Below are 25,083 nucleotides of genomic sequence, written 5' to 3' on the forward strand. Positions count from 1 at the left end.
TTTACACGCCACCAGATTCGTCGCCAAGATTTACTGGTGAACTAAACTTGTCAAACACAAACAATCCGGCCTGATTTTTATTTTGGCCTGTCTTTTAGACAAAAGACGGGAGCTTTGCTTTTAGCCCTGGCTAAATCTATATATTACTTCAAGAGAATTGAGTTTGGCACTGTCCGAACACTTCTTGCCATAGGTGCCATCGGTATTGCTGGTCGTGAGTTCCTTACTAGTGAAGAAGGACTGCAGAAGCTTTAAGGCACACAAGTGTGGTTCATTCTCACTTCCCAGGGTCTGCTGGACTGTTCTCACTTTTGTAGGGGTCACACATGTACCAATCAGCTCCTCACCGACGTCAAGAACACAACTTGCTACTGCTTGTTTGACTAGGGAATCAGCTCCATGCTGCTCTGTGCACGTCTTGATTAATGGTGGCAGGTCATCTCCAGACGGTTCTATTGGTATGTCTATCATTGGTCGCAACTCTGGCAACTCATCACTTTAGTTACTGCATCAAGCTGGAAACAAGGAGAAACAAAAAAGCCAACATTATTAATACTGATTATCTTGGTGTTAAGTCTTTTCTTATCTTTGGTGTGTATTTTCTTTTGGCGTTTTCTTCGGGCGCATGAAAGCACCATGTTGAAACTCGAAAAGAGAGGAGAAAATGGGGCGTACTATTTTTACTCTCCCTAATCTTCCTTTGTAATAACATCAAAGATGGTGATTACAACAGTACAAACATAAACAAGCATGAAACTGCTATCAGAGTCAAGGTTATTTGTATGTTGAAGAACACTTCTTATGGAAAGGAGTTGGTAGTTACCTTTAAGATGTTTTCTTGCATTTGCATCTGGCAGGACAGAATTTTAGTTGTTGCCTCTTCCAGGGGATCAAGCCTTTTTACCAGGCGACAACACACTTCTGTCTGTGAAGCAAGCTGCTGGCGGAGTAAAGTGACAACATTGTCTTTCAGCGAAGGATTTTCACTACTGCTAGTCAGGTCACTGCTGGTTGTGGACAAAGGTGCTGAGGACTTTGCTGTCTTGGCCCTCTTGAAATCTCGTGCTGCTTTCCACTCAAGCTCCCGCCGCTTCTGACTGGCTAAAAACTTCTCATACGGATGGTCACTGTCCCTGACTTCGGTCATGGCACTCTGTTCAGCAGGCTAGGTCAGAGAAAAACAGATCGGATCAGATTTATTGAACAACGTACAAAGCCAGATTAAAATGTTATTTGTAATTAAAACAGCATTTCCCACAGACCTTTGCAATAAACCTATGTTTAACGGGAATTAGGTTGGAATTCACTAGTGGACTCGGGATTAAGCCAGGCAAGAAAGAAACCTTTACTCTCAGGGTATGCGATGCGTGAAAAATTAAACAACAACAACAACTGAACTCGAGACGAAATGCCTTTGAAAGAAATTGGCCATGCGGCCCGTAGAGAAAATAGTTCAAGATGAGAAAGTATTTTAGGAATTAACACAAAAAACGGTAAAGATGTCGCAATGTAATCTAATTACCTTCTCTCGTGCAACTTTTTTTCTTAGTGGCTCCAAACCCTCCCGGACTTCTACTTGCGGAGCTGAAGGAAAATTTTCCTTATACCACTCTAGGTCTTTGTCAGCCAGAACGTTTTCATTATCTATAATCGTGTTGAATCAAAAACTTTGTGTTAAAAGATGACTGATAAGGCTGGAAAGAGGAAAAACAATCAGAACAGACGTACAAAGCACAATTACAACTTACCGCTTAAAGCATGGTTCTGCGCCTGAACCTTCTTGCCATCCCAATTAACGTGGACAGACTGTCCTTCGATGAAATCAAGGTCTTTCTCCACAATTAATCAAGTTGGCGTGATGCCGGTTTTTTTTCTTCCGGGAAAAGCAACAGTGCTTTTGAAGCAGATGTTTACTTGTTTGCATACACAGTTGTCTAAGAGACATGCCGTGACTTTTGAAAGAGCAAGATCAACAAAACAAACTAACAAGTGTTCCAAATGGAGCATAGAGTGATCTCTATAAACTGACTAAGTGGTTACCTCTTGTATACGCGACATTGAAGGTCACAAGGATTGAAAATCCAATATTTTCATTGGCTAAATGAAGTTTAATTGTTTGGCAATCAGTTAAACGGTTTACATGTAAACAGGTCACAAGTTGTGAATTATAATATCAATAGACTCTACTATCACCTAACTTTTCATTGTTTCTAGCGGTACTTTTCACTGCACGCGGTCACAAGTCATAAATTATAATGTCAGTTTTTGTAAGCTGCTCCTACATGAGTAATCCAAAAGCAAAAATTGGAACTTTCCTTTTCAATGATTTGTACTGGTGCCCTTGGCGAGCGTTTGTGTTTATATAGATAATACTAAGTTATCTAATGACAAATAAAAATTAATAATACCTTGAAAGAAAGCACCTATACTCACACTCAGAGTAACGCGCGTGACAGGATAAACTGTTACGTCAACAAATGAGACATCTGTTGATTTTCTGTTGTTTTCATTATTAAGAATACATGAGAACATGCAGAGAGCAAAACTGTTGGAAGGGCTTCATTGGGAATGCATTGTGTAAATACGGCTTCGATTCATCTTCTGATAGCCTGCATAGCAAGCGTTTCCAATCGAGTTGACTTTCTCGACGAACTCACGCGGAAACGCGTGCTACGCAGGCTAATCGATTGCTGAATTGTCTGAGCTGTCCAAGTTTACTTTAATACTTTTACTTTACTAATCGATCAAAAGTCGTTTCGATCCAAACTGGAGTTGTTTCGATCCATCAATGAAGTCGACTCGATCCACGTAGAAAGTCGATTCGATCCATCCTAAGTTGTTGAAAACAAGCAAGAAACTAGCTGTTGTAATACCTATGAAGAATCGATCGATCGATATCAAAAGCTTCATTTTTTTACGGCAACAGAGTTAAATTTGAGATGGAGTAGAAATTATAGATATTGCTCGTGGTCTGTGGATAAAAACGAACTTAAAACTGTGGATTAACATAGCCAGCGAATTCGGCATGTTAGCAAACTCGAACGTAGCGCCGTGAATTCAACAAGTAGCGCCAGAAACTGGTGTAAACCGTGACAGGTTTGTCTCGCTGTTTAATCTATAACCACATTACATCGAGCGCGCTAACAAACACGCAGGCTACGAAGTTCTTTATAGAATATCCTTTTTCCTGTGTTGTGGTCAAATATCGACAAACCTAAGCTCTCGCTATTGTGTGAATAGAATTACTGTCACACCAAGATGGGTTCAACAAGTTTATTGGCAAAATGACAAACAAGAAATCTGACAAAAGACAGACCCTAAGGGTGGGAAGGGTGGGTTGTCAAGGCCTAACGCTAGGGGATTGTCCAACAACTAAAGCACATGTAGAGGTCACATGATCAATTCTGGCCAATGACTGTTCGCCATTAATTACATGTATTAACATAAATTAATACTACCCAATTACTGTCACACCAAGATGGGTTCAACAAGTTTATTGGCAAAATGACAAACAAGAAATCTGACAAAAGACAGACCCCAAAACCCAAGGTGTGAGGTAATGAGAAAGTAGTGAAAGCTAAGTGGTAGTGACCGAATCATGAGTTGTAGGGATGTGCTGAGCTAAGGTTTTAGCAACATTGAGTTTTTGAGTGGTGTTGAGAACTAAATAAACCATATAAGCATGTGATGACCAATCCCCTAAGAATTTAATGAACAAGGGTGACGCACCAGCATGAAAGGCAAAAGTAGCACCTCCCCTTCGGAAGTTGTGGGGAGAATATTGTGTGGGATCCAACCCAAGACTAACTATGCAAGACTTAAGGAATTTAGCAAAATGATGCCCTGTGACAGGCTTGAATCCTGTTGAGGTATGAATAGTAAATAAAGGTGCCTCGGTGTCCACGGGGACATAGCGAAGATGACGTTTCAATGCGGAAACAGGACATAACACTGAGTGAGGGATGAATGGCAGAACAATTTCAAGGGCCCTCTGCCTAAACTGAATAGTTTTGGTTTTGTGTACATGGAGTGTACAGTGGTCTTGATGAAAGCTAACATCACTAATTCTTAAGTGAGTAGCTGAAGCACTGGTAACATCGGCTATTGTGGTAGGAACTAAATTAGATTTACGCAACAATGAGAAAAATGCAACATGAAAAATTGTCCACATGCAAACATGCAAGGGGTGACGAAAATCCAACAACTTGAAAATGGCTAACAAAATGTCGACAGTAATAGGTAATTTACGCCCTACTGGTTTGGCTAGCACACGTTTGGCAGCCTGTTTGAGAAAATTAATCTGTGATGATGCAAAAAAGGTGACATCAGCTCCTAAGTATAGATTAACTTGCTTAAGGCAACTGAGATAATTGTTAACAGAATTATATGAAGAAAAATAACCCACAAGAAAGGCTAAATAGAGCCAATAGACCTGCTCAGTTACTGGAAAGGCTGGTAGGTCATAAGTTTTACAAAATAAGAAATAGGCTCTAAGTTGTGTTCTGCGGGTACGCATTGTTCCTTCACTAAGTGCTGATTTCTTGAGCAGACCAAGGTAATGGACCAGGAATTCTGCAAAGTATGTAATAAATACCAATATTAAACGCCAGCAGGTTAAGTGCAGGTAAAGGAAAACAGCAGAGGGTTAACTGTAACTGGCTGCAACTCAAGGGAAACTGTTAAGGCATGGAATCATGATTGGTAGATGGCAGCTGTATGCCACCTACTAAGGCAATCTGCTAATGTGTTTTCATGTCCAGGAATGTGCACAGCCTTGAGCATGATGTTGTTAACTGCTAATGTCAGCCATAATTCCCGTAAACAAGCTTGTAAGAAAATGTGCCTGCTACGCATAGAGTTTATCATTTCAACGCATGCCTGGTTGTCACAGTGAATCATTATGCATCTGCCTTTTAACTTTAATTGCCATAGCTTGACTGCCACAACCACTGTGAGAAGTTCCAACTGCGTAATGGATAACTGCTGCTGAGTAATAATTGGCGGGAAGAGTTCATGGAAATATTCTCCTTCACAGATGGCTCCACATCCTGTCAGGCTAGCATTGGTGGAAAATAACTGTTCGCTGGATTCTAGAAACTCTGTACCTATCACTGAGACACCATTGTATTTGTCTAGAAAATGTAGCCACCACTGTAAGTCCAGTTTGAGCTCATATGACACAGGAATAGTTCTTCTACGCGAATCACAACTGCGCAGTTCATTCAACAAACACGACATAAAAGCCTGCCCAGGGCGCACACAACTGCACACGTAACTCAATTTACCAATGAGGACTTGCAATTGATGTTTAGTGGCTTGCTCCAGTTCAAGCCAATGAGAAAGTTCAGCTCGCAATTCCAATAATCGAAACTCAGGAACCGATACAGTCATGTCATCCGTATTGAACCAAATTCCAAGCACAAGCATTTGTGTGTTCGGCAATTGATCTTTGGCGGGGGAGGCTTCCAAGCCCAGTTCATCAAACAATTCAGTCATCCTTTTGAATGCTACACCTGCTAACTCTGCTAACTCAACACCATAAAAGTCATCAATGTAGACATCAGCAAGATAACCCTCTGTAGTTAATATATGAATCACTGCTTTTGTTACTCGCTGGCATACCATAGTGGCCGAACGAAGTCCAAAAGGCAAGCGTGTCTGAAAATATAGTTTATTGTTCACAGCAAAACCAAGCAAAGGAACATCCTTGGGATCCAGGGGCATTTGTCAGAAGGCCCAGGCAAGGTCTTTCTTGTAGATGTGACAATGACGTCCACGGAATCGAATGAAATGAGTAAGTCTATCAACACCTGGAAGTGTTAACTTGTATTCATGATTTAAATAACTATCCTTTGGCATTCTGGAATTAACTGATGCACTCTCAGGGAAGCTTAAGTCATGAACCACCCATAACTTTGAACTGTCCCGTTTTGGCACTGTTTGTAACGGCGACACAACACATGGACAGGAAAATGGATTGCACGAAAATGAACCAGTAATTGCTCCATGAGCAAGTTCCTCAACGACATAATCCATCAGACACAAATTGTTTTTTGATGGCAGAGGAGTGGTTATTCAAAGTAGACTGTGGCAACACATTTGACTGATAATTAATTGGCCAACCATAACGCAAGTATTGGACTATAATAAAATCATCATAATCATGCAGGTATGTGATCTAGTTGTCAATATTGAACAAGGTTTTAATGGGCACTTGTGCAAGAGCAAAATTGTAGTCGCCTGAACGCAAGACTGTTTCGATAATGTCAATGTTTTCAACTAGTCATTGTGGTTTTTGCTGAGCAGATTTGTCAGTTGGAATAGGATATCTCTGTTTAGCACAATGGAGCATAGGATGCTCATCAGAATCACATACTCTGCAGTGATGCGTGTTCTTGTACTCCGGGTCAGTGATGTTACAAGAGCATTTGGCGGTATAATTCCAGTCAGTACAATACATATCTTTCTGCTCTCGCCGAGGGAGGTCGCGTTGCTGGCGTGGACCTAAAAACTTGGAGCCTGTATTCTGACTGGAACGAAGATCAGCATGACTAAAGAAAGTATTCGATCGAGCTTGAATGACATCCATTTGACCCCGGGTAAGCCTACCTTGTGCCAACGCTTGGTTAATGGACAAATTAAATTTCGAACACTCGGCCAGGAGTAGTTCATAGCTTTTTCCATAAGCAACTGGAGAAACTGAAGCAGATGTTGGTGTTGTGATTGCTGCTGTTGTTGAACAAACTCAAGAAAGGCAGACACAAATTCTGAAATGTCAATTTTATCATAATCCAACGTACCTTTTGCGGAGAAAACAGTGTGCCCTTTAGCACTTGCTTTGAGCTACTGCATAACTGGAAAGGTGGGATTTGCTAGCTGAATCTGCTCCTCTTGCGACGGTGGGGTCAGTTCATTCATGAGCGACGCAAGGATTTTTTCTTGCCACTGGTCGTGCATAAGTTGACCACGTGCATCAGCTGACATTTTGTCTTGTGTTGTTTGGAGTGCTTCTGCGCCGAGTTTTTTCTTTCTGTGAAAGAAGCTTTAACTCCAGTTGAAGGTTTTGCTGTTTTAACCGCTCCAGCTCCAGTTGGTCTTGAATGTTGGCGGATTTTGTAGATTTCTTCTTTGCCACAGCGCCCGTCACAGCTGGCGTTTTCGCTGGGACCTGTGCGGCCGACTGAGCGGCTGCCGAGGGAGTCGCATGTGGATCAAAATCAGTAGGAAAAACCATAGCAGGAAAGTCATACACAAAATCTGGATTGAGTGGTTGTTTGACTGATCTTTTAGGCTTGGAAGCTGCCATGGTTGAGGATACTCAATTGAGGAAGCATGGAAAGATGACACACCAAGAGTCGCCACAAATGAGCTGGAGTTCTTTCAACAAAAGCTGGTGGCTGAATGAAGGAAGTTTGTTTTCTTTAAGACGACTGAGGATAAACAGAGTTGCCTGGAGTAAGGAAGAGGCTCCTGGATCGATTTTGGACGGAGAGTGATCTGGCGAATGACAGAGATCACGGAGCGACTTTTGTCAAGGCCTAACGCTAGGAGATTGTCCAACAACTAACGCACATGTAGAGGTCACATGATCAATTCTGGCCAATGACTGTTCATCATTAATTACATGTATTAACATAAATTAATACTACCCTTCTCACATCGTTCCGCAATGGATAGTGAAATTAACATACGACGCTCAATAGTTCTGAAAATACTTTCATCCATGTTCCAATCGCCACTCTGTACTCAGATCACATTTACACATTTAGAAAATAGATATAACATGTGGAACGAACGGACTATTTTGTGGAACGATCTGACTATTGATTAGAACGATATGACCGGATACCGTGTGCTACCTTTGTCTGCTACATCATTTGTGTATGCGCAGTTTTTTTAATAAGGCCAAAATAACATTTAAAAGCAGACAAACTAACCTTTGTGCAAATGAAGTCGAACAGATCTTTTAAACATTGAATTAACTGACCACTCGAACAAGTAAAATATTTTGAACGGACAGCGTTTCTATATTTATACTTGGCAAAGGTTGCCAATCATGTTACCCCTCTTCCATATCCGCTTCGACAGAAAAATAATTTAAACGGATGCCATAATACGAATGACCAAGCCGTTCAAACACCCTGTTGTCCTTAACGAACGGGTGAAGTCGTTCGAATGGCCTGATGCCTTCAACGAACGGGTAACCAAGTCATTCGAACGGGTTGATGTTTTTAACAACAGGTCACCAAGTCGTTTGAACAGGTTGATGTTTCCGACAAACGGGTGACGAAACCGTTCGAATGGGTTGATGTTTCTAGCTAACGGGTAGCCGAGCGGTTTGAACGGCTGACAAACGGCTTGTAAACGGAAAGCCATTAGTGTACATTTTCGCGTTAGAGGTCACATTTTAGCTAAAATGTCTTTGATAATAGTACTTGAATATTTCAACAGTTTATTTGGGAAGGAGTATAAACCATGAGATTTATTGTTGGGTAAAGCCAATATTTCTAATTCAACTTCCCTGGCAGTTACAGGCTTAAACATGAAAGAACACGCTGGAGATTTCGTTTTTTTGAGAAAGTCATGATGATCACCAGAAGCGGGTATCTTACCCGCTAATTTTTTTCCAACAGACACTAAATGCTCATTTACTATATTAGCAATTCTTTTTGGATTGCGATTAATTTTAGTCCCATTATTAAAGTTTTATTGCATTTACTTGTTGGGATTTTCTTAGTTTTATGATTCAATAGATTATTTAATGCTTCCCAAGTCTTTTTCATATTCATTAATTTTTTTTTGAAAATAGTCATGGAAGTACCCTCTTTTACCAATTCGATTAATTTTATTGTGATAAAATTTATATTTAGTTTGATGCAAAAAGTTTATTTTCAGTCTTAATTGAAGCTCGTATCCCTTGTGTTATCCATGGTTTTGAAAAACGCTTCAATTGGCATCAGGAAATCTGTTTAATTGGCACATGCCTGTTTATTATTTTATTATATTTACCATAAAAAGAGGAGAATATATAATCAGTGTCATTATTACTATTTGCTATTATCAACTGCCAATCAATTTGATTAAGATCCTGCGTAAAAGAATCCCTATCAGAATTTGAGAAGTCACTCATTTTTCTCTGAGCGGGTTTAATTCTATCTCTTGCTGATCTGAATATACAAAACTGTGAGAAATGGTCACTTACATCAGAAATAATGTTGCCACTCACTGATACTCAATCAGGATTATTTTCAAATATAATATATAGATTTAGCCAGGGCTAAAAGCGAGGCTCCCATTAGTAAATTTATAATTTAAATTAAACAATAAACTTGTATTCGAATTCCACAATACAGTTAACTTTAGAGCACATTTATGTGACTTTTGAGGGAAAGGCTACCTGATTTTAGAGAAAAATAATTTGCACACAGCCCAAGAGTGAACCAAATCTTACATCGAGTTGATAGCCTCATGTGTACACCCAAAAACTGGTAATCATCTTCGATCACATTTAAGAGCCATAATGACTATTGATCACCGTAGATTAATTAGGCCTGGAAAAAAATCAGGCTAACTTTTTTGCATTTGTCAAGTTTACTTTGCAAAATCTTGCCAACAAATCTGGGTGGGTGTAAACCAACCTTTTATACCATGAACAGAAAGCAGTATTTCACAATACAAATTGCACTCATTCAATATTCATAAACTGTTAAAAAAATTCCGGAAATCACCTATACGGCCATCCGGTTCTCACTTTTGTAGTGCGAGCTGTGGCAAGTGTTTGAATGAGCATTAACAGAGTTATATTCCAAGATAATAAAGAATTTATTATGTTTATTTTTTATTTAATGGTTTAACGCGCGGCATTTTGAGTACTCCTGCAAGCGATGTTCACTGAGCGACTGAAAACAATCGGCACAGCGATTAAAATTGTAAGAGAGACTACTTACAATCAATAAAAGAAATATAATTCGGTGAAACATATACAGAGACAACAATTTTCATTCAGGAAGACAAGTATTAAAGTGTCCCTAAATATCCTGAGTCTTCAAGCTTCAAGCTTAGCTTAAGTTTATGTTTTAAGGCGGCTTCCCGGTGTTTGCTGTCTTCAAAGACGAACTCGAGGCAAGGAAATCGCTCAAAGCTTTCTTTTCCAGCCAGAATTATAACTAAATATTCTTTGGAACGTTTTCTTTCTATTTGCGGTGAGAAACTGTCTAAAGGCTTTTTAAAGTTCTGTAAGATTATGTCAAACCTGATACTCGGTCAGATTGTTGTCTCAAATCTTACAAACGTGCATAAACTAAATACCCGCATAAACTACGTTCGACTTCATTAAAATAGATACAAAAAACAAACATAAAATACAATAATTTCTCTGGCTTACCATTCGAGATGCAGCTCCTGAACGGTATCAAGTAGCCAGCATGGCTTCAGACTTTGCAATCCTCTTACGCATCAAGCAAGGTGAAAACGAAAACGATTCCATCCGAAATCGGATTTCCAACTTTGACAAGCGACGTATTTCTCAACCAAAAACCCAATAAAAACAAACTAGCCATGAATAACAGAAGACTCCTGATAGCAGCTGAATTTCATTTTGTACATCCAGTGGAAAAAGACAGTTAAAAACATCACAAGTTGAAACAAAACTCTGTCAGCTTCAGCTGTCAAAGTAAACAAGATTCAAGATGCTGCATAAATTTTCCGCATGAACTCACCTGTCAAATTTTGACCAATCAGAACATAAAAATTGGACGTAGAGCGCGACCAACGCGTGATCATGGTGAGAAAAGACAAAAGCAACTGTCTTACCTGCCTGTAACAGCTGGCTGAATTTTCGCGTCCGAGGTCAGTTTGCAATCAAAATTTTAATTGTGCACCACATAAACACAACATATTTCATATGAATTTAGAAAAAAATTGAACTTGAGCCAGCGATCACTTGAAAACTAGTTTACTCGTCAGCGGTTAACTTCTAAAAAACACTTGACCTCGATGGGTCGACACATGAGCCCGCGATACGGTCGAGTGATACTGGTCAGCGGGTACCCTGTTTTGACAGCTGTCAATTGATCAAAACATTGTTGTCCCATATGTGTGCATTATCAGTTTTCCTGTGCTCCCAAACTTGTTCGCGATCTAGTAAAATAGTTAACAGGTCAGCGGACAGCTTTCAGATAAATCACGTCACCTCGATGAGTAGACACATGAGCCCGCGATATGGTCATGGGATAGTGGTCAGTGGCTATCCTGTTTTGACAGCTGTCAATTGACCATATTGTTAATGTTCTATGTTAAAGATTTGGACTTGCCAAGACCCGCCTGAGACACCCCTCCCTTCCTTTTGATAGTCTCCCCTACCCCACCCGTACAATCTGTAGACGCGTACGTACGTACGCTCGGTCAATCACGTGACAACCAAACGAAAAGAGGTTGACCATATTCCATGAGTATGGGGCTCTGTCCCACGCGTGCTTCGCGCGCGCGTGAGCCCCGATATTAACAATTAGAGAGGCTGAGTTGCCGCGAACTCATGACAAAATCATGAGTGAATTAGCGAGACATCAGTCTTATCGTGGTTAAGGTTTGGCTCATTTTCTCCTATCTAACTACTTATATCAGCCACACAGCTAACCACATGTTCAATAGTCACACTTATGTCATTAGGTTTGAAAGTCAGGTAGAGTTGTATATCATTTGCGTAAAATGGTTATTTTTGGTAACTGTTGATAACCTACAAGATTGAAGATGTATATGGAAGTTGTTATATAGGTCCCAGGACGGATCCATGTGGTAACCAACGAGCAAATCACGTGTAAACACTGTTGACAATAGCAACATCATTGGTCTGTTCATATAGTTGGCCTTTGGACAGGAAAAGTTTGTTCTTTTTTTTCCAGCTTTCACAAGGTCGACCAGGCTTTGTTTGTGCAGATAAAGATAGTGTGTCAGTGTCTTTCATTAAGCCAATCATTAGCGAAAGCTTTGTTAGCAAGTAAGTGTGTTGTTTCTTCCAAAGGTATTATCGAGAACAATGACGAAACAATGGAGAAAAACAAAGTATCCACATTATTGATTGTCAGTGCATGGACTTCATTCTCAGACTTGAAGGTGTTAGTTATCATGTAGTGATTGATGGTAACAGGTTTTCCGATTTTCCTTCAAGTGGACAATCTGTTTTTTTCTGCAATTGCAGGTGTCAGGTTGTTGCGTTGGTGAGTTAAAATTTAAAGAAAATACTTGTTGTGCAACGAGGTGACAGATTTCTTGTTAGGCATGCATGAGTAGCTCAGTTTTAGTGTGTCTGTTGAAAATCTTGTGGAGTGGGTGGTTTTTTGGAAATCATTTGTCGATGACCTGCAGAAATCTTCTACCAAGGTTAGTTCTGACGCTTGAGTTGAAAGGAGGGGTGCACCATATCATGTTTCTTGTTCGCTTTCTTTTGTTTTTCAGACCTTTCTCTTGTGGAGGGTTGTAAGTGGACTTGTGGTTGTATCCACGTTCTGTTTAAGTTTTCTGGTAAGGGGCAATGGATTTGTCAAATACTTCTTTGCTAGATGAGATGTTACATTGTAGTCAACCTCTTGTTAATGTTCAGTGGGATATTTTTAGTAGTGTTGGGAGATGGTTGCTCTGTTGTTGGACATATGACAGTTTGTTATTAGGCTTCATGAATGGCTTGCAGCACCCGCTTGTGAGGTTGAAGGTCACATCAAGACAGTTGACAATCTTTTTGTTAGTTTCGATTGTAATTTTAAGGCCATTCGATTTGAACATGTGGCAGACTTCTTGTTTGGTTTTTTCAATTTCTTTTGGAGTGGCCTTGGAAATTGCGAGACCAATGTCACGTTAGGGACGTTACAGAACTCATCAGTCCTCCTTTCGATGCTCGAAGTGAAGAAATGAAACTGAACTCTCAAGGTATATTTGGACTCTACAAGACTCTAAGAAACCTTTCCAGATAAAATAGACGGCTATAAAGAAATGTAAACCCAAAAGCAACATTAAAAAAACATGTAATCTTTGTCTTTATGAAAAATTCATCATTTGTAAAAAAGAGCTTTGTTGGCTAAACAGGTGAAACAAACTAGCGAGTTTATACCCCCACAGAAACAAATATGTACTTCAGAACTTTAGAGTAAAGTAACTAGGACACGATCTGTTATCTAGATAGAATCTCTTTATGCATCCCTATAACAACCACCCAAATTAAAAAACGATGTATGAACCCTTGTGAAGTTATTAATAGTCAATGCTCTTTAATTAAATGAATTTAGCGTTCTACTAAATACATTCTACCGCAGAATACAAGTATTTACATACATAGATACATATATATACATTTTTCACGTTCCTCACAGAGGCTTTTCAAAGACAGCAAGACGCTGTGGAAGCGTATATTTGGGCGTGGATATACTAGGCGTGTGTGAATTTTTTATGTTTTTCAGGGATGCATGAGTAGTGCAGTAGCATATATTTTGGGTTGGTTGAGATGTGGGAAGTGGAATGTGTGGAGTTACATTGGACGTGGATTTGTAAGATAATGGCTGTGGTTTGTTAATCAGTGAAACTAAAAAGATTGTACCGTAAAATTCCGAAAATAAGCCCTGGGGCTTATATTTTTCAAAGGCCCTTTATGAGCGGCTTATTTTTGGGGGGCTTATATTCAGAGGGGCTTATCTAAAGAGGGAAATTCGCGTTTCAAAATCGATTGGGCTAGCCGTATAGTTGGGAAGCAAATTCACCATTTTTTGCTTTGTTTTTGAGGGGAATTTTTCAAGTACAAGCCCCCGGGGGGTTTGTGTTACTGGATTGGAGGGCCTTATACATGGAGGGGCTTATTTTCGGAATTTTATGGTAATTTACTACAGTAAAAACCTACTTCAAGGGTGCTAAAATGTTTACAATAATATTTCATCAGAAGTATAATGTATTTACATTAATTTAAAAACCTGTAATAAAAACGCTAAGTAAAATATTCTTACGAAAACTTAACTTGACTCTACTCTCATTGTTCCCGTTTGGAGTAATGGCCACTGTCGTACAGATTTGGTGGATCAGTTTTTAATTTGGTCTAAGGAAAACAGTATGATTTGTAATCCCTTGAAATGTAAAGAAATTATTTTTCACAAGAAAGATTTTATTCAGGATATTGCGCAATTTAATAACATTCCACAATGCACGGAGCTGCCCATTTTAGGTGTTATGTTTTAGGAGAATTGTAAATATAGCGAACACGTACGTGCTAAGTTGGTTAAGGCAAATAAGTGCAAATAAGTGTCTGTTTGTTTTAAGATCTTTACGGAAGGAAGGTTTTAGTCAAGGTGAAGTGGACCACCTATTTAGCGCCTTAGTTCTACCAAATTTCACTTATGGTTTGCCTGTTTTGCGCTGTAGACTCAGATCTCACGGTCATACAAAACTTTCTGGATAGATGCTATAAAAGAAAGTACACATTTAAGAGAATAGACATCCGAGAACTTTTAGAAAAGGCAGATAAGAAGCTATTCAAGGTACGTTCAGTGGATCCCGATTGCCCGCTCAGTAACATCATTCCAAAGAAGAAAGAAGCAAACTATCTACTCAGAAAAAAAAGTGCTCATCGGCCAGATATAAAGACTGATAGATTTAAGAATTTTTTTTGTAAATAGGATAAAAATTAGATATAATCTTTGATCTTTCTATTATTTGTATACAGTATGTCATGTATTTTTATCTTCTTATTTGTATACAGTATGTTTTATGTATTTTAGATTCTCAACTGCTGATGTAACTTAAGATGTCTTTTTATCTTAGGAGAATAAAGATTGATTGATTAATTGGCATGATAAAATACCTAAGAATCTATAAGAAAAGCTTGGTGAGTTTACGCTTCAGATTGAACTTAAAGGCAGATACTGACTTGAGAGTTTTAAGATAGCTATTTATGGAGTTCCAGATACTGACTATTTAATGTCCTTGGGCGACTAGCAGTCATAAAAGTGGAATGTTCAGCATCTGAACTTCTTGTCAGTTGTGGCATACCTGCTTATTTCTCCTCGCTTAATGAAGTGGAGGAAAGTTAATCCAGCACGTGGGATCTAAGGCATTTAAGGGCCATGATAGCTTTGCTAAATCATAACTGAGACGCATCAGTCATCATACACAGCCATTGCTACCAAATGATATCAGCTTCTTCCTCCAGAAACAGCTCCCCATTCCGTACTGCTTAACATGGCAACACTGTTGGTATCGAGAACAGCAGCACTAGTCCCTGATTGTGGCTTTGGAATTATGAAGTTCTTAATCATATCAAGTTAGCATACATAAACAAGTACTTCTTCTATCACACCCTTATCAGTTCCACTATCTACCATGACTGTAATAATGTTACCTCTAAACTTCTCTGCAGTCTCCTCAATAACATCTCTGATGTTAGGTTGAAATTTAGTACAAAGGCGCATATGTTTCGCTGAGGTCAGCCCCTTTTATTTTCTGTAGTGCTCAAACAGTGTGATAATCGTCCAAGGCCCTTTCAGTGCCACTGCAGTAAAAGCAGGGAGGATCTTCTTTTCCTGTGGACGTGCTTACCTTGTTTAGGGACTTGACTGATGCAGGGGAAGTGAGTGGCAAAGTGCTCCACTGAAACCTCAAAGGCCAGCCCCAAGGAAAGGGAGTACGGGACTCTTAAGTCAGTCAACATGGCAGATAAAGGGCACGAATGAGAATTTGCCCTCTCAGTTACCATAGTCTGTCCTTTTCTAAAGGGATCTGTTTTGGTAACCTCTAATCAGGCCAGCATTTATTTAGATGAAGATGTCGGCACGAACACTGAGTCTAAAAATGTAAGATAAAGTTCAAGATTGAAGTGAGAATCACAGGCAAGTTCCTCAATATGAAGGAAACCGAAAAAAGTAAGTGTCATAGCTGCCCAAACCATTAAGGAATCTTTGTTGTTGGTAAAATTTGGCATGTGAGAGGTGATAAAATAGATTTAATGTATGGAATGTCATGGGTTTTGGAATTCACTTCCTGAGATTGCTTTATCCCACAGAGAATCAGCGGTAGACAAAGAAAAGCTGATAGCTTTAGCTCATAACTGTGACTGGAATGGTAATGCTTTATGGCTGATATTAAGTTTTGATAGTACTGTGTTGACCTGAACAGGCCATGCATACTGAAAAATTTATCAGGATATCCTCATAAGACTAAATTCTGTTTCTTATATGCTAATAGGGCGTCTAATACTCCTCAGCCGAATTTGAAGTGACCATTACAGGATTAAGGAAGGCAGTAGGTAAATTCTTTGAAAAAAACTGTCTAGGACTGGAGAAACCCCTTCCCTCAGCTCAAAGAACAGTTTACTGACAACTTCTGTTGGGGTGGTTATGGAGAGCACATGTAGATTGAAGACATTTACTGGAGCGACTCCACTCCCAAAATTACTTTCCACAGTGGCGAGAGCTAATGGTGCTCGCTGTTGGAATTCCCAGCTTGTGGAGGTGGCTGCTTATGAGATTTGGAGGGGATAGGGCGCGTGATCCAGGGATGATGTGGTATTTTTCTTTATAATTAATTAAAGGCAAGTATTCTTACAATTCTCCAGCGCAAGTTGGGTGCGTGCTAATAATAACACCCATATAAGATGTTAAAGCCGAGGTTCATCCCTCCATGTTAGTTGTTGAAGTGGCCTTGGCCTTATTTACCCTTAGCCTAATAACACAGTTCTTGAAAGTCAGAGTGAGACAGAGGCTTCTCATGGACAGGCTGTAGCAAATTAAAGTTCTTGGGCTTAACTTTGGAAAGTTAAACTCACCTGAGATGATCTCCTTCACAAGCTTGATTGGGAGTTTGTGTACAGAATCCAAAGTCTGCTGAATATTGCTCATTCCGGTTCAGCTTGCACCATCAACAGCAAAGGAAATTAGGGTTTGCCCTCACTTAGTGTGTTTCTCTTTGGGAGACAACAGCTTGAAGGTAAAGAACAAGTGAAGCAGCTTGGGCAGCTGCGGCCACAGTTTGTTCAATCGTCTCATGGCTGGTTGGAGTGTGGCCAATGTGCGAGCCAGCGAGCCATGCGAGCCATGCAAGCCAAACGTGCGAGCCTTGCGAGCCGCTGAAAAACACCGACACGATCGCCTTTGCAGTCTTTCTTTTTGCAGTCTTGCCTCTCCCCTCTCCCGTAGCGAAAAGTACTAGATACAAACAATGGGAGTAATGAGCTAACATAATACATCGCACGTGTATCAACAGGTGTGTGCAGTACAGCCCAGTGGTACGACGCTATTACTGCATCCTTACTTTTACACATGATTAGCGCGAGCACATAAACAAAATGGCCACTTTTTCCATAAATCGTCTCTTTGGCAGAAGCTAGTCCCGGGAATAGTCTCTTTGTTTGAAAGTAGCGATAAAATTCTTTCTATGTAAAAAATATAGGATTCCTATGCATGCTTTTATCATGAAACATACATAAAATTGCTCTTTGGCATCCATGCTTTACATTTATTGTTAAATTTTTACATGGCTTTCTCTCTGTTAATTTTTGCTTTCACTATTTGCGTAAAAATAATGGTACTTGAAAAATTGTCCAAATTATCCAAGGATTGAAGACGATTAGAAAAAGATTTAGCAAGTCAACAGCGTGATGTCCGTAGAGAGATTCAGAAGAGCGACACAGAGTCATTCAACCTCGACCCAGACTCAAGAGAGAAGCATTCAAAGAGCAGAGACTGGCGTGTGTTAGATGATTTCAAAAACAAGATGGCACCTACGATCGATCGATCGAGCGAGGGAAAACAGAGATAAACAGTGAGTAAAAACCGATTTTAATTGTGCTCCCTAGTATGAATTAGATTTTTTTTTTCCAATTTTCAAAATTTTTGATGGCTCGCACATATGGCTGGTATGACTCGCATGGCACGCATGACTCGCATGGCTCGCTGGCTCGCAGATTGTCATCACCCGGCTGGTTGCTTGGACCAAAACCTAACTTGAGTCAACTGGCTATTGGAGAGCATTCTTTCATCCAAACAGTTGCAGTCCACAGGTCTTGGACCTGTTGTTGTGATTGCTGAAATTGTGGGTGAAATTCTGTGTTGTTGCCCCCAGTTTGGACAGGGAGTGGGGTGCCAATGGTTTGTGCATTTTGCTAGGCTTCTTTTAGCTGTTTGATAAGTTGGAGCGTGTTCTGGTGGCAAGAAGGGTCAGTTGATTGCATAAAGTATGAGGTCTTTCACAAGCAGGTTGAAGTCAGCTGGAATGTTGAACAGTTTGCCAGCTGCTACACATTGTGTCCTCTCTTGAAGATGGCATTAGAACTGAAGCTGTTTGAGCTTCTCCCCCAAAAGAATAGCACCAGGATTTGACCCACTAACCTCAAAGGCAAGAGGTGAGAACTAATCTGCAACAATCCAAACAGTGTCTTTTTGAATCTTGATTTGAGTTTCTGTCAGTTTTGTTAACTCTTCACAAATAGAACTCAACTGACTATGTATGGATATCTCCAAATCTTGCTTTCTTTGCAGACATGTTTTTTCCTTTTTTTGCTTTGTTTGTTAAAAGCTTTCCTCTACAGTTTTGAGGAATGGTATGGATTTTATGGGACTGCAGACTGCATTTTATAGGACTGATTACAAAAAAAAGACTGATTATAGAAAAGGAACCTTTTTCTCTCGCAGTCTAAGGGAAAAGGAAAGGAGGACACTACACCTCAGGTCAATTTATACAGGGTGAAAAGAAAATGGAATAAATCTGAAAAGGACATGGTATCAATCGTATATATCTCTCTTTGTCAATTGCTTCAATTTTCTTTCAAGAATGTTTCGTCGTTCAAAATTTAAGACAGGCAGAACGTTACGCAGAAAAAACTATTATTTTAACGTCTAGAAGCTCAACTTGTCTATTGAGGAGTACAAAGCCAGCCACCCTCTACATAGCAAGAGCTTTATTGACTTTACTGATCTTTTTGGAAGTGTCGAATTAATTTTCAGAATATTTAATTTTGATTTTTGTCTTAAGTGCTAATTTTACGTGATAAACAGAAGACATTTCTTCGTAACTTAGGTGACCGTTACAAAACAAGACATGATTTAAAATAAACACACATCAAAATGCCCCCAGACTTAGCAATGTCCACAGGTTTCAGTTTATTTCGAAACAGCAACTTGCTTACAGCTCATGAACATGTTGTGAGTAGTTATATTGATGCTTATATGTACATTCGTTTGTTGTGCCTTTGCTGGAGAACGGTGACCAGGAATCTAAACCTGGTAATGAGAAAAGCAAAAGGGAGGTAAGCGGTAGTTATCGTGTGACAAAACATCGTAGGAGCCATCACATTCACAGACTAAAAGAAAATCGCTTATAATTATTCTGATCCAGGAGACACTTTGGAGAAAATTAAACAACCTAACACCATTATGTAGCCACAATGAAGAGCATTGCATTTCAACAGAGGTCAAAGGAAATGCTCTTGCGTTAAAGGGCAAATCATGCAGACCAGAAACAATAACTGCAGAAAATGCGTGTCATGACCTCTAAGTATGAAATAAGCAGCAAAAAACACATTTGCTCAGTCCAAACGTTTTCCTTCAGAGGTATAATCTACCTGCCAGAGAAAAAATTTATTGGAACAAGCAGCATTTTGACAGGAGATAAAAGTGGTCTGTTGCCTACTGACTTCCTTTTTACACTTGAATGATTTTTTTCATTTAGTTTTAACTCATGTATTTATTTGAGAAGTAAAATTTAACGTTTAATTTGACTTTTTGTAATCATAGTAAAGTCGACAGGATGATCCGCTAACTTGAGTCCAAGCCATCCCTATTTTTCTTTCGGGATCATTTGCGGTCGACTTTAGGGAGCACTTGCGGTCAAGGATCATTTGCTGTCCATTTTGGAGACCATTTGTAGTCTCGGGATCATCACTGGGGTCTAAGTACTTGTCTATCTTGGAAACAAAATGATTCAACCGAGGAACTGAAGGTGATCTTTTGTAGTACTCCTTAGGTGTTTGTGCTTCAACATTACTTCAGTGCTGTTACTGGCTAACAATACACATAGATGGTTCAATGCCTGCTTTCCTAGCAGTTGTGGTAGCCATGCTGTACTGATCCGTGCAGTATTTTTCGATTTCTCCCCTGAAATCTTGTAGCTCATTTTTAATACCGACAATGTGTTTTACGCCTGGAACACATTGGTGTCTCTCTTCTTTAGCTTGATACCTAGTGGCTTCAATACTGAAAGACACTTTATCTGGTAACCTGGGTGAAATAAATTCAAAATTGGACACTGTGTGTAATAAGCTGTTCGCCTTGCTTTTCCTTTCAGTAGCCCAGTTCAACGCAGTTTCCCCAAATAGATTCGCAAACAGCCGTTCAATTGAAATGGCGCTCTAGTCCTCTTAGAATTGACGTAACGAACACAGAGAAAACTTCATGTGCTTCATGCCTTTCAACCCGCCATGTTTGGCATAAGCTAAGCAATGTTGTCTTGCTCACCTTGGGAGCTTCTTTCTCACTAAGGGCTAACGGAAGATTGCTACACTTTAGGGAATACTTAAAAAATTGAATACTTCATTGAATTTTCCCACCATGTCTCTTATAAGGGGCTGATTACAAGAGTGAATGATTGCAAGGATTAGACTTTGAGTAATTAGATTTTTGAGTGCTGCAGCGTCCGTTCACAGCCTTTGGACTTTTTTGCTAGATTAGTGCTTGTGTACTGTGCCTAGGTGATGACATGTTGTGGATGCGTTGTCGTAGCATTGCCCCCCCCCCCCTAGAAGTTTTTCATGTCTAAATTCCATTGCGGTAAACGTTGACCTATTGTGCTTGTGATTGCTTCCCCTGTTATCCACTCCAGATTTTTAAATCCTAACTCTGTTCCGGAATATTCCCATCTCTGTCAACAAAACTTATAGCAAGTGACAACTGTTCTGTGTTTGAGACATCAATAACATCATTATCGAGTATTGAAGAATGTGGAGCCTCAGATGGGATTTGCTCTGCTATGCTCTCTCGTTATTGCTCTTCTATACTTATTAACTCATTTTGTATAGTTGGAGAGGTATACTTCGCCCAATTTGAAGCTTGGCGTATATCATTGGCAAGTCTTCGTCACCTGCATCAGCCCTAGATTAAAGTAATGTAAAAAAAAATTGCCTGGATTGTTTTCATTATCTTTTGCAGACTCTACATGGCCTCAAGGGCAATATTCTGCCACCCACAATGCATCAAACATGAGATGATACTGTGCAACTGCTTCTTGTTTTTTCTCCACCAGGGCCGACCTTTCAGGATCGATAACTAAGCTTATTGGTTTCTGAAGCTTCTGCATGATCTTGATGAAATTTTTCGCCTTAACTGATGCAGCAATATGCTAGGCCTTCTTGTTGTGTCCTTTAAGGATGCCTCTTGCTTTGTTGAAGTATTTCATTGCTGAGTTAACCAGCACACTGGGGGCGGCATATGTCGCAAATAACATACAGTATTTGCAGAAACCCCCATCTTCTGATTTGCTGTAACCAAGCCATAGGAATGCTCTCTGCTAAGATGTTTGAAATGAATCATTTTATTGTGAATCTTTTTTTGGGCAAACGTATCAGTCCCCGGGGTTGAAATGATGGTTTAATAGATAGAGTGTACTTCTCTGTGTCAGTTAAAAGATTGTGTTAATGAGTTTTTCTTTAGTACTATAGAAGAGTCTGTGTTCTTTAATTGGTGTACACTGCCAGCTCTTTTCTCAGAATCTTCAACTGAGAAAAAAGCCAACATTGTTTTGTTTCAATACATTTTCAGGTATTACGCCTAAGAACTTTGAAAATCAACATAACAGCAAACAAAATGAGCTGTTAACCTTCTGGCTTTTCTTCTGAAGTGGTAGCATTTGCGGATCGTTCGATGGTCTCATCTCTCACAAGACTGAAAGTGAAAAAGAAAACTTAATTTCATAAGCCTACAATATTATTGTCTAAAGAAAATTTCTACCCAGACAGGTGAAACGTGACCATAGTATTTTTTGTACTTTACTTCAACAGGTGAGTTTTGTATTCTCGGACAGCCTAGGACAAGCGCTTGTTTTTGCATGAAAGTGACGCTAATGCGGGTCACTTCTCACGTAGAAGACAAACAAACATGAGAAAACTGCGGCTGAGTTGATAAAAAAAGGAAAATTTTGAAACATTGAACACCGAGCATAACCAGAAATTGAGTGGTCAGTGAGTTCAATAAAAATGCGAAGACGGTTTCAAAATTCTTAAACAAGGTAATACTCTGAAGCCATTTTAATGCTATTTTTAGTGATGGTTAAAACTACTTCAAGCCACACCTTCCATTGGAGTGTACGTACTTGTTGAAAGCTTGCAAGTTAATCTGAAACCTTCTTTTTAGTTGACATTTTTTCCAACGAAGTGATCGCATGCAAAATCTTGAGTATTTGAAAAAAAAAATTAACCTACGGGGCAGACGTTTTGCATAAACTCCTTGCACGTAAGGAAGTTAAATCAGTTTAAACGAAGATGACTAAGACAATATACATGTAAATAAGCTTACATTTATAAAAATATTAGTCACGGAAACAAAAATGTACGCACATTTCACTTGACGAGAGCTCGAGCACAATATTTTATACAGAAGATATACTGAGCAGTTAAAACTCCATTTTACAGATATACAATAGAATACTTAGATAAAATATTGTCATTTTATCAAACTACACTTTTCAAGCTTAAAAAGTTTACTTGTTCTTTTGGCTTTGCTGCTTTATTCTTTTTTTCTGTTAAGTACAGTCAGCTTTTCCTACAATTTTGTCGTTTGCAACAGACATCCCTTTGGCTCACTGGTAAAGTTTAAGCTTTGAAATCTTACTATTTTTAAGAATTCTATCGTTGTCCTATGACTCAGCGGCAAATCATCCATGTTTGTTTTTGTTTTTGCAAAGAAGTTGACCTGCATTAGCCTTGCAATCATGCTCATCCCATGGCTGTTGAGGAATACAAGACTTGCCTATGCCTTGGACGTTTTTTCACTGGTGGTTCTGATTCTGAATCTCTACTCGCAGCACACTCAGATCTGTATGTATCATTTATTTACAAAATCAGTTGTAGTCGTATCTTATTCTAGTTGTTCATGTATTGAGTTATTGGAGTAAAAGTTCAACAGCTATTCGTCCCACATATGCATAATATATAGATTTAGCCAGGACTAAAAGCAAACCTCTGGTTAATAATACTTGTAAACAATAAAAATGAAATCGTGTAATGCTAAACGGGGAGAGCAATGAAAATGGCATCAAGATCAATGGATCTAATTGTCAAAAAAAAATTTGCATGTGCAGCACACTTTTTTTTCTAATTAGCTAAAAAACAAATTTGCACGTGCAGCACGCTTTTTGTCTTTCTTTGCCGTTGTCTTGCACAACTAATATGCTGTTTTGTTTTTGTAAGAGCTATTAATAATCGTATGCTAGGTGCGATCATTCCCAAAGATAAAGAATTAGTATATAATCTGCGTAGGAGATGTCACCTTCCTCAGATAAAAACGGAGAGATACAAGAAAACTTTTGTAAATAGACTTATATTTAAATATAATTTAGTATAGTATTGTTCTATCTTATATTACTATTGTATTCTATCGTGTATTTTTTAATACTTTTGCACTGTAACTAAGGATATGTATTTTTATCCTTCGATTGAATAAAGACTATTATTATTATTAGGACTACAACGTCAAACTTCCTAGTTACACATTATGTTTATGGAGAAATTGTCGTATGTGCTTACCCAGTATTTTGTCTCCTGTGTTCATGTTCACTTTTATTTTTCACTGCCGCTCATTTTCACCTTGCTGGCCGCTAGCATTTCTCATTGTCTCACAACCGCTTTGAATTTTCATGTTTTTCTTCCTACACAATTCGTCTCTTGTTTTCAATCACTCGCTCTAGCTCTCTCCCTGTTATCCACGTGAGTATAAACATAAAAAATAACGTTGAAAAAGACACGACTTTGTTGTTGGGTTTTCTTTCTACAAGTCCGGGCGGCCATGCGATTTCTTTTCAAAGAAAACCTTGAGTTGCATTTGGGTTTCTGTACCTGTTGGTTGAATTATTTTACATTGGTATGCCTGTGGTGGAGACAGACGGTCAGGTGGGTGGTCGGTCAGTCCGTGTACAGTCACGTGATTACCAAATTTTCTTGGATGGGTAGTTTAGCACATTTTTTTACCCATTGTGCTCTGCTGCAAGCGCTTCGCGCGCGAGAGCTTCTCCATAAATACTAAAACTCTTTTTCAAAACTTAAAGACATAACATACTGCCATAATAATATAACTCACCTTTAATTAGTGAAAAAGGCAGTGAGAGAACGCTGCATTTTGCCCAGTAGTTCTTTTCTAGTTCACTTTGTTTAACTTTCCAGCAGTCACCTTTGACCAGAATGCTATGGTGTCAAACCCATCTCAATGCATGTGCATTTGAAAGCAAGGACAACCCACATTGAGCTGAGGTACAACATAACTGGCTTTATAACAGCGAGACGGAACATTGATTGGTGCCTTTCATTGAGACAAGGGCTAAACTCTAAAGAGAATTCCAACAATAACACCCCCGTCGCTTTGTATACACTCCAGAAACAAAACTCAAGCATGCACAAGGTCTGAGGGTATGCCACCTTTTCCCCTGGGCCAGGCTGCAAATGCCGAGATGTGCATTGCTGTTGATTTAGGCTTTTGTGTGCGTTTTCCTCAGTAAGAGTAGTTGTCAGATCACACCTTTTACAGAAACTTGAATCATGTCCATGCCTCTGTCACTTCTTACTGCATATTCAACAATATTTTTGTCTGCTTTGCATTGTCAGTTCCTTCAGCATAACAGATAATTAATGCTCCTTCCCTGCAAGGTACTTAAAGTGAAGCATTGACAAATTAGGCCTTCTGTAATTAACATTTCCAAAAGGAGAGTGCCGCCCTGGACTTTGTGGACGTGGATTGCATGTTTGGTAGCTGACTACGGGGACTAGGGCTTGGGGTTCTTTGGTGCATCTGTGGTGATTGACGTTAAGCTTCATAGCATGGCGGTGAGTGAGGCATGGCAAATGGTGCCCATTGG

At 39.4% G+C, this 25,083-nt stretch overlaps 1 protein-coding gene and 2 pseudogenes across 1 annotated transcript; 1 reads left to right on the forward strand and 2 right to left on the reverse strand.

Moving 5' to 3' along the window:
- Positions 1–467: 467 nt before the first annotated feature.
- Positions 468–1,945, reverse strand: LOC140925786 (uncharacterized; annotated as a pseudogene).
- A 2,747-nt stretch (positions 1,946–4,692) lies between these two features.
- Positions 4,693–5,724, reverse strand: LOC140925788 (uncharacterized). The gene has a single exon (XM_073375662.1). It carries the CDS (start codon positions 5,722–5,724, stop codon positions 4,693–4,695), a length of 1,032 nt encoding a protein of 343 aa, XP_073231763.1.
- Positions 5,725–14,088: 8,364 nt separating this feature from the next.
- On the forward strand, positions 14,089–23,579 carry LOC140926723 (uncharacterized; annotated as a pseudogene).
- Positions 23,580–25,083: the final 1,504 nt, after the last annotated feature.

Source organism: Porites lutea, chromosome 2 (assembly GCF_958299795.1).
Source record: "Porites lutea chromosome 2, jaPorLute2.1, whole genome shotgun sequence".
NCBI lineage: Eukaryota > Metazoa > Cnidaria > Anthozoa > Scleractinia > Poritidae > Porites > Porites lutea.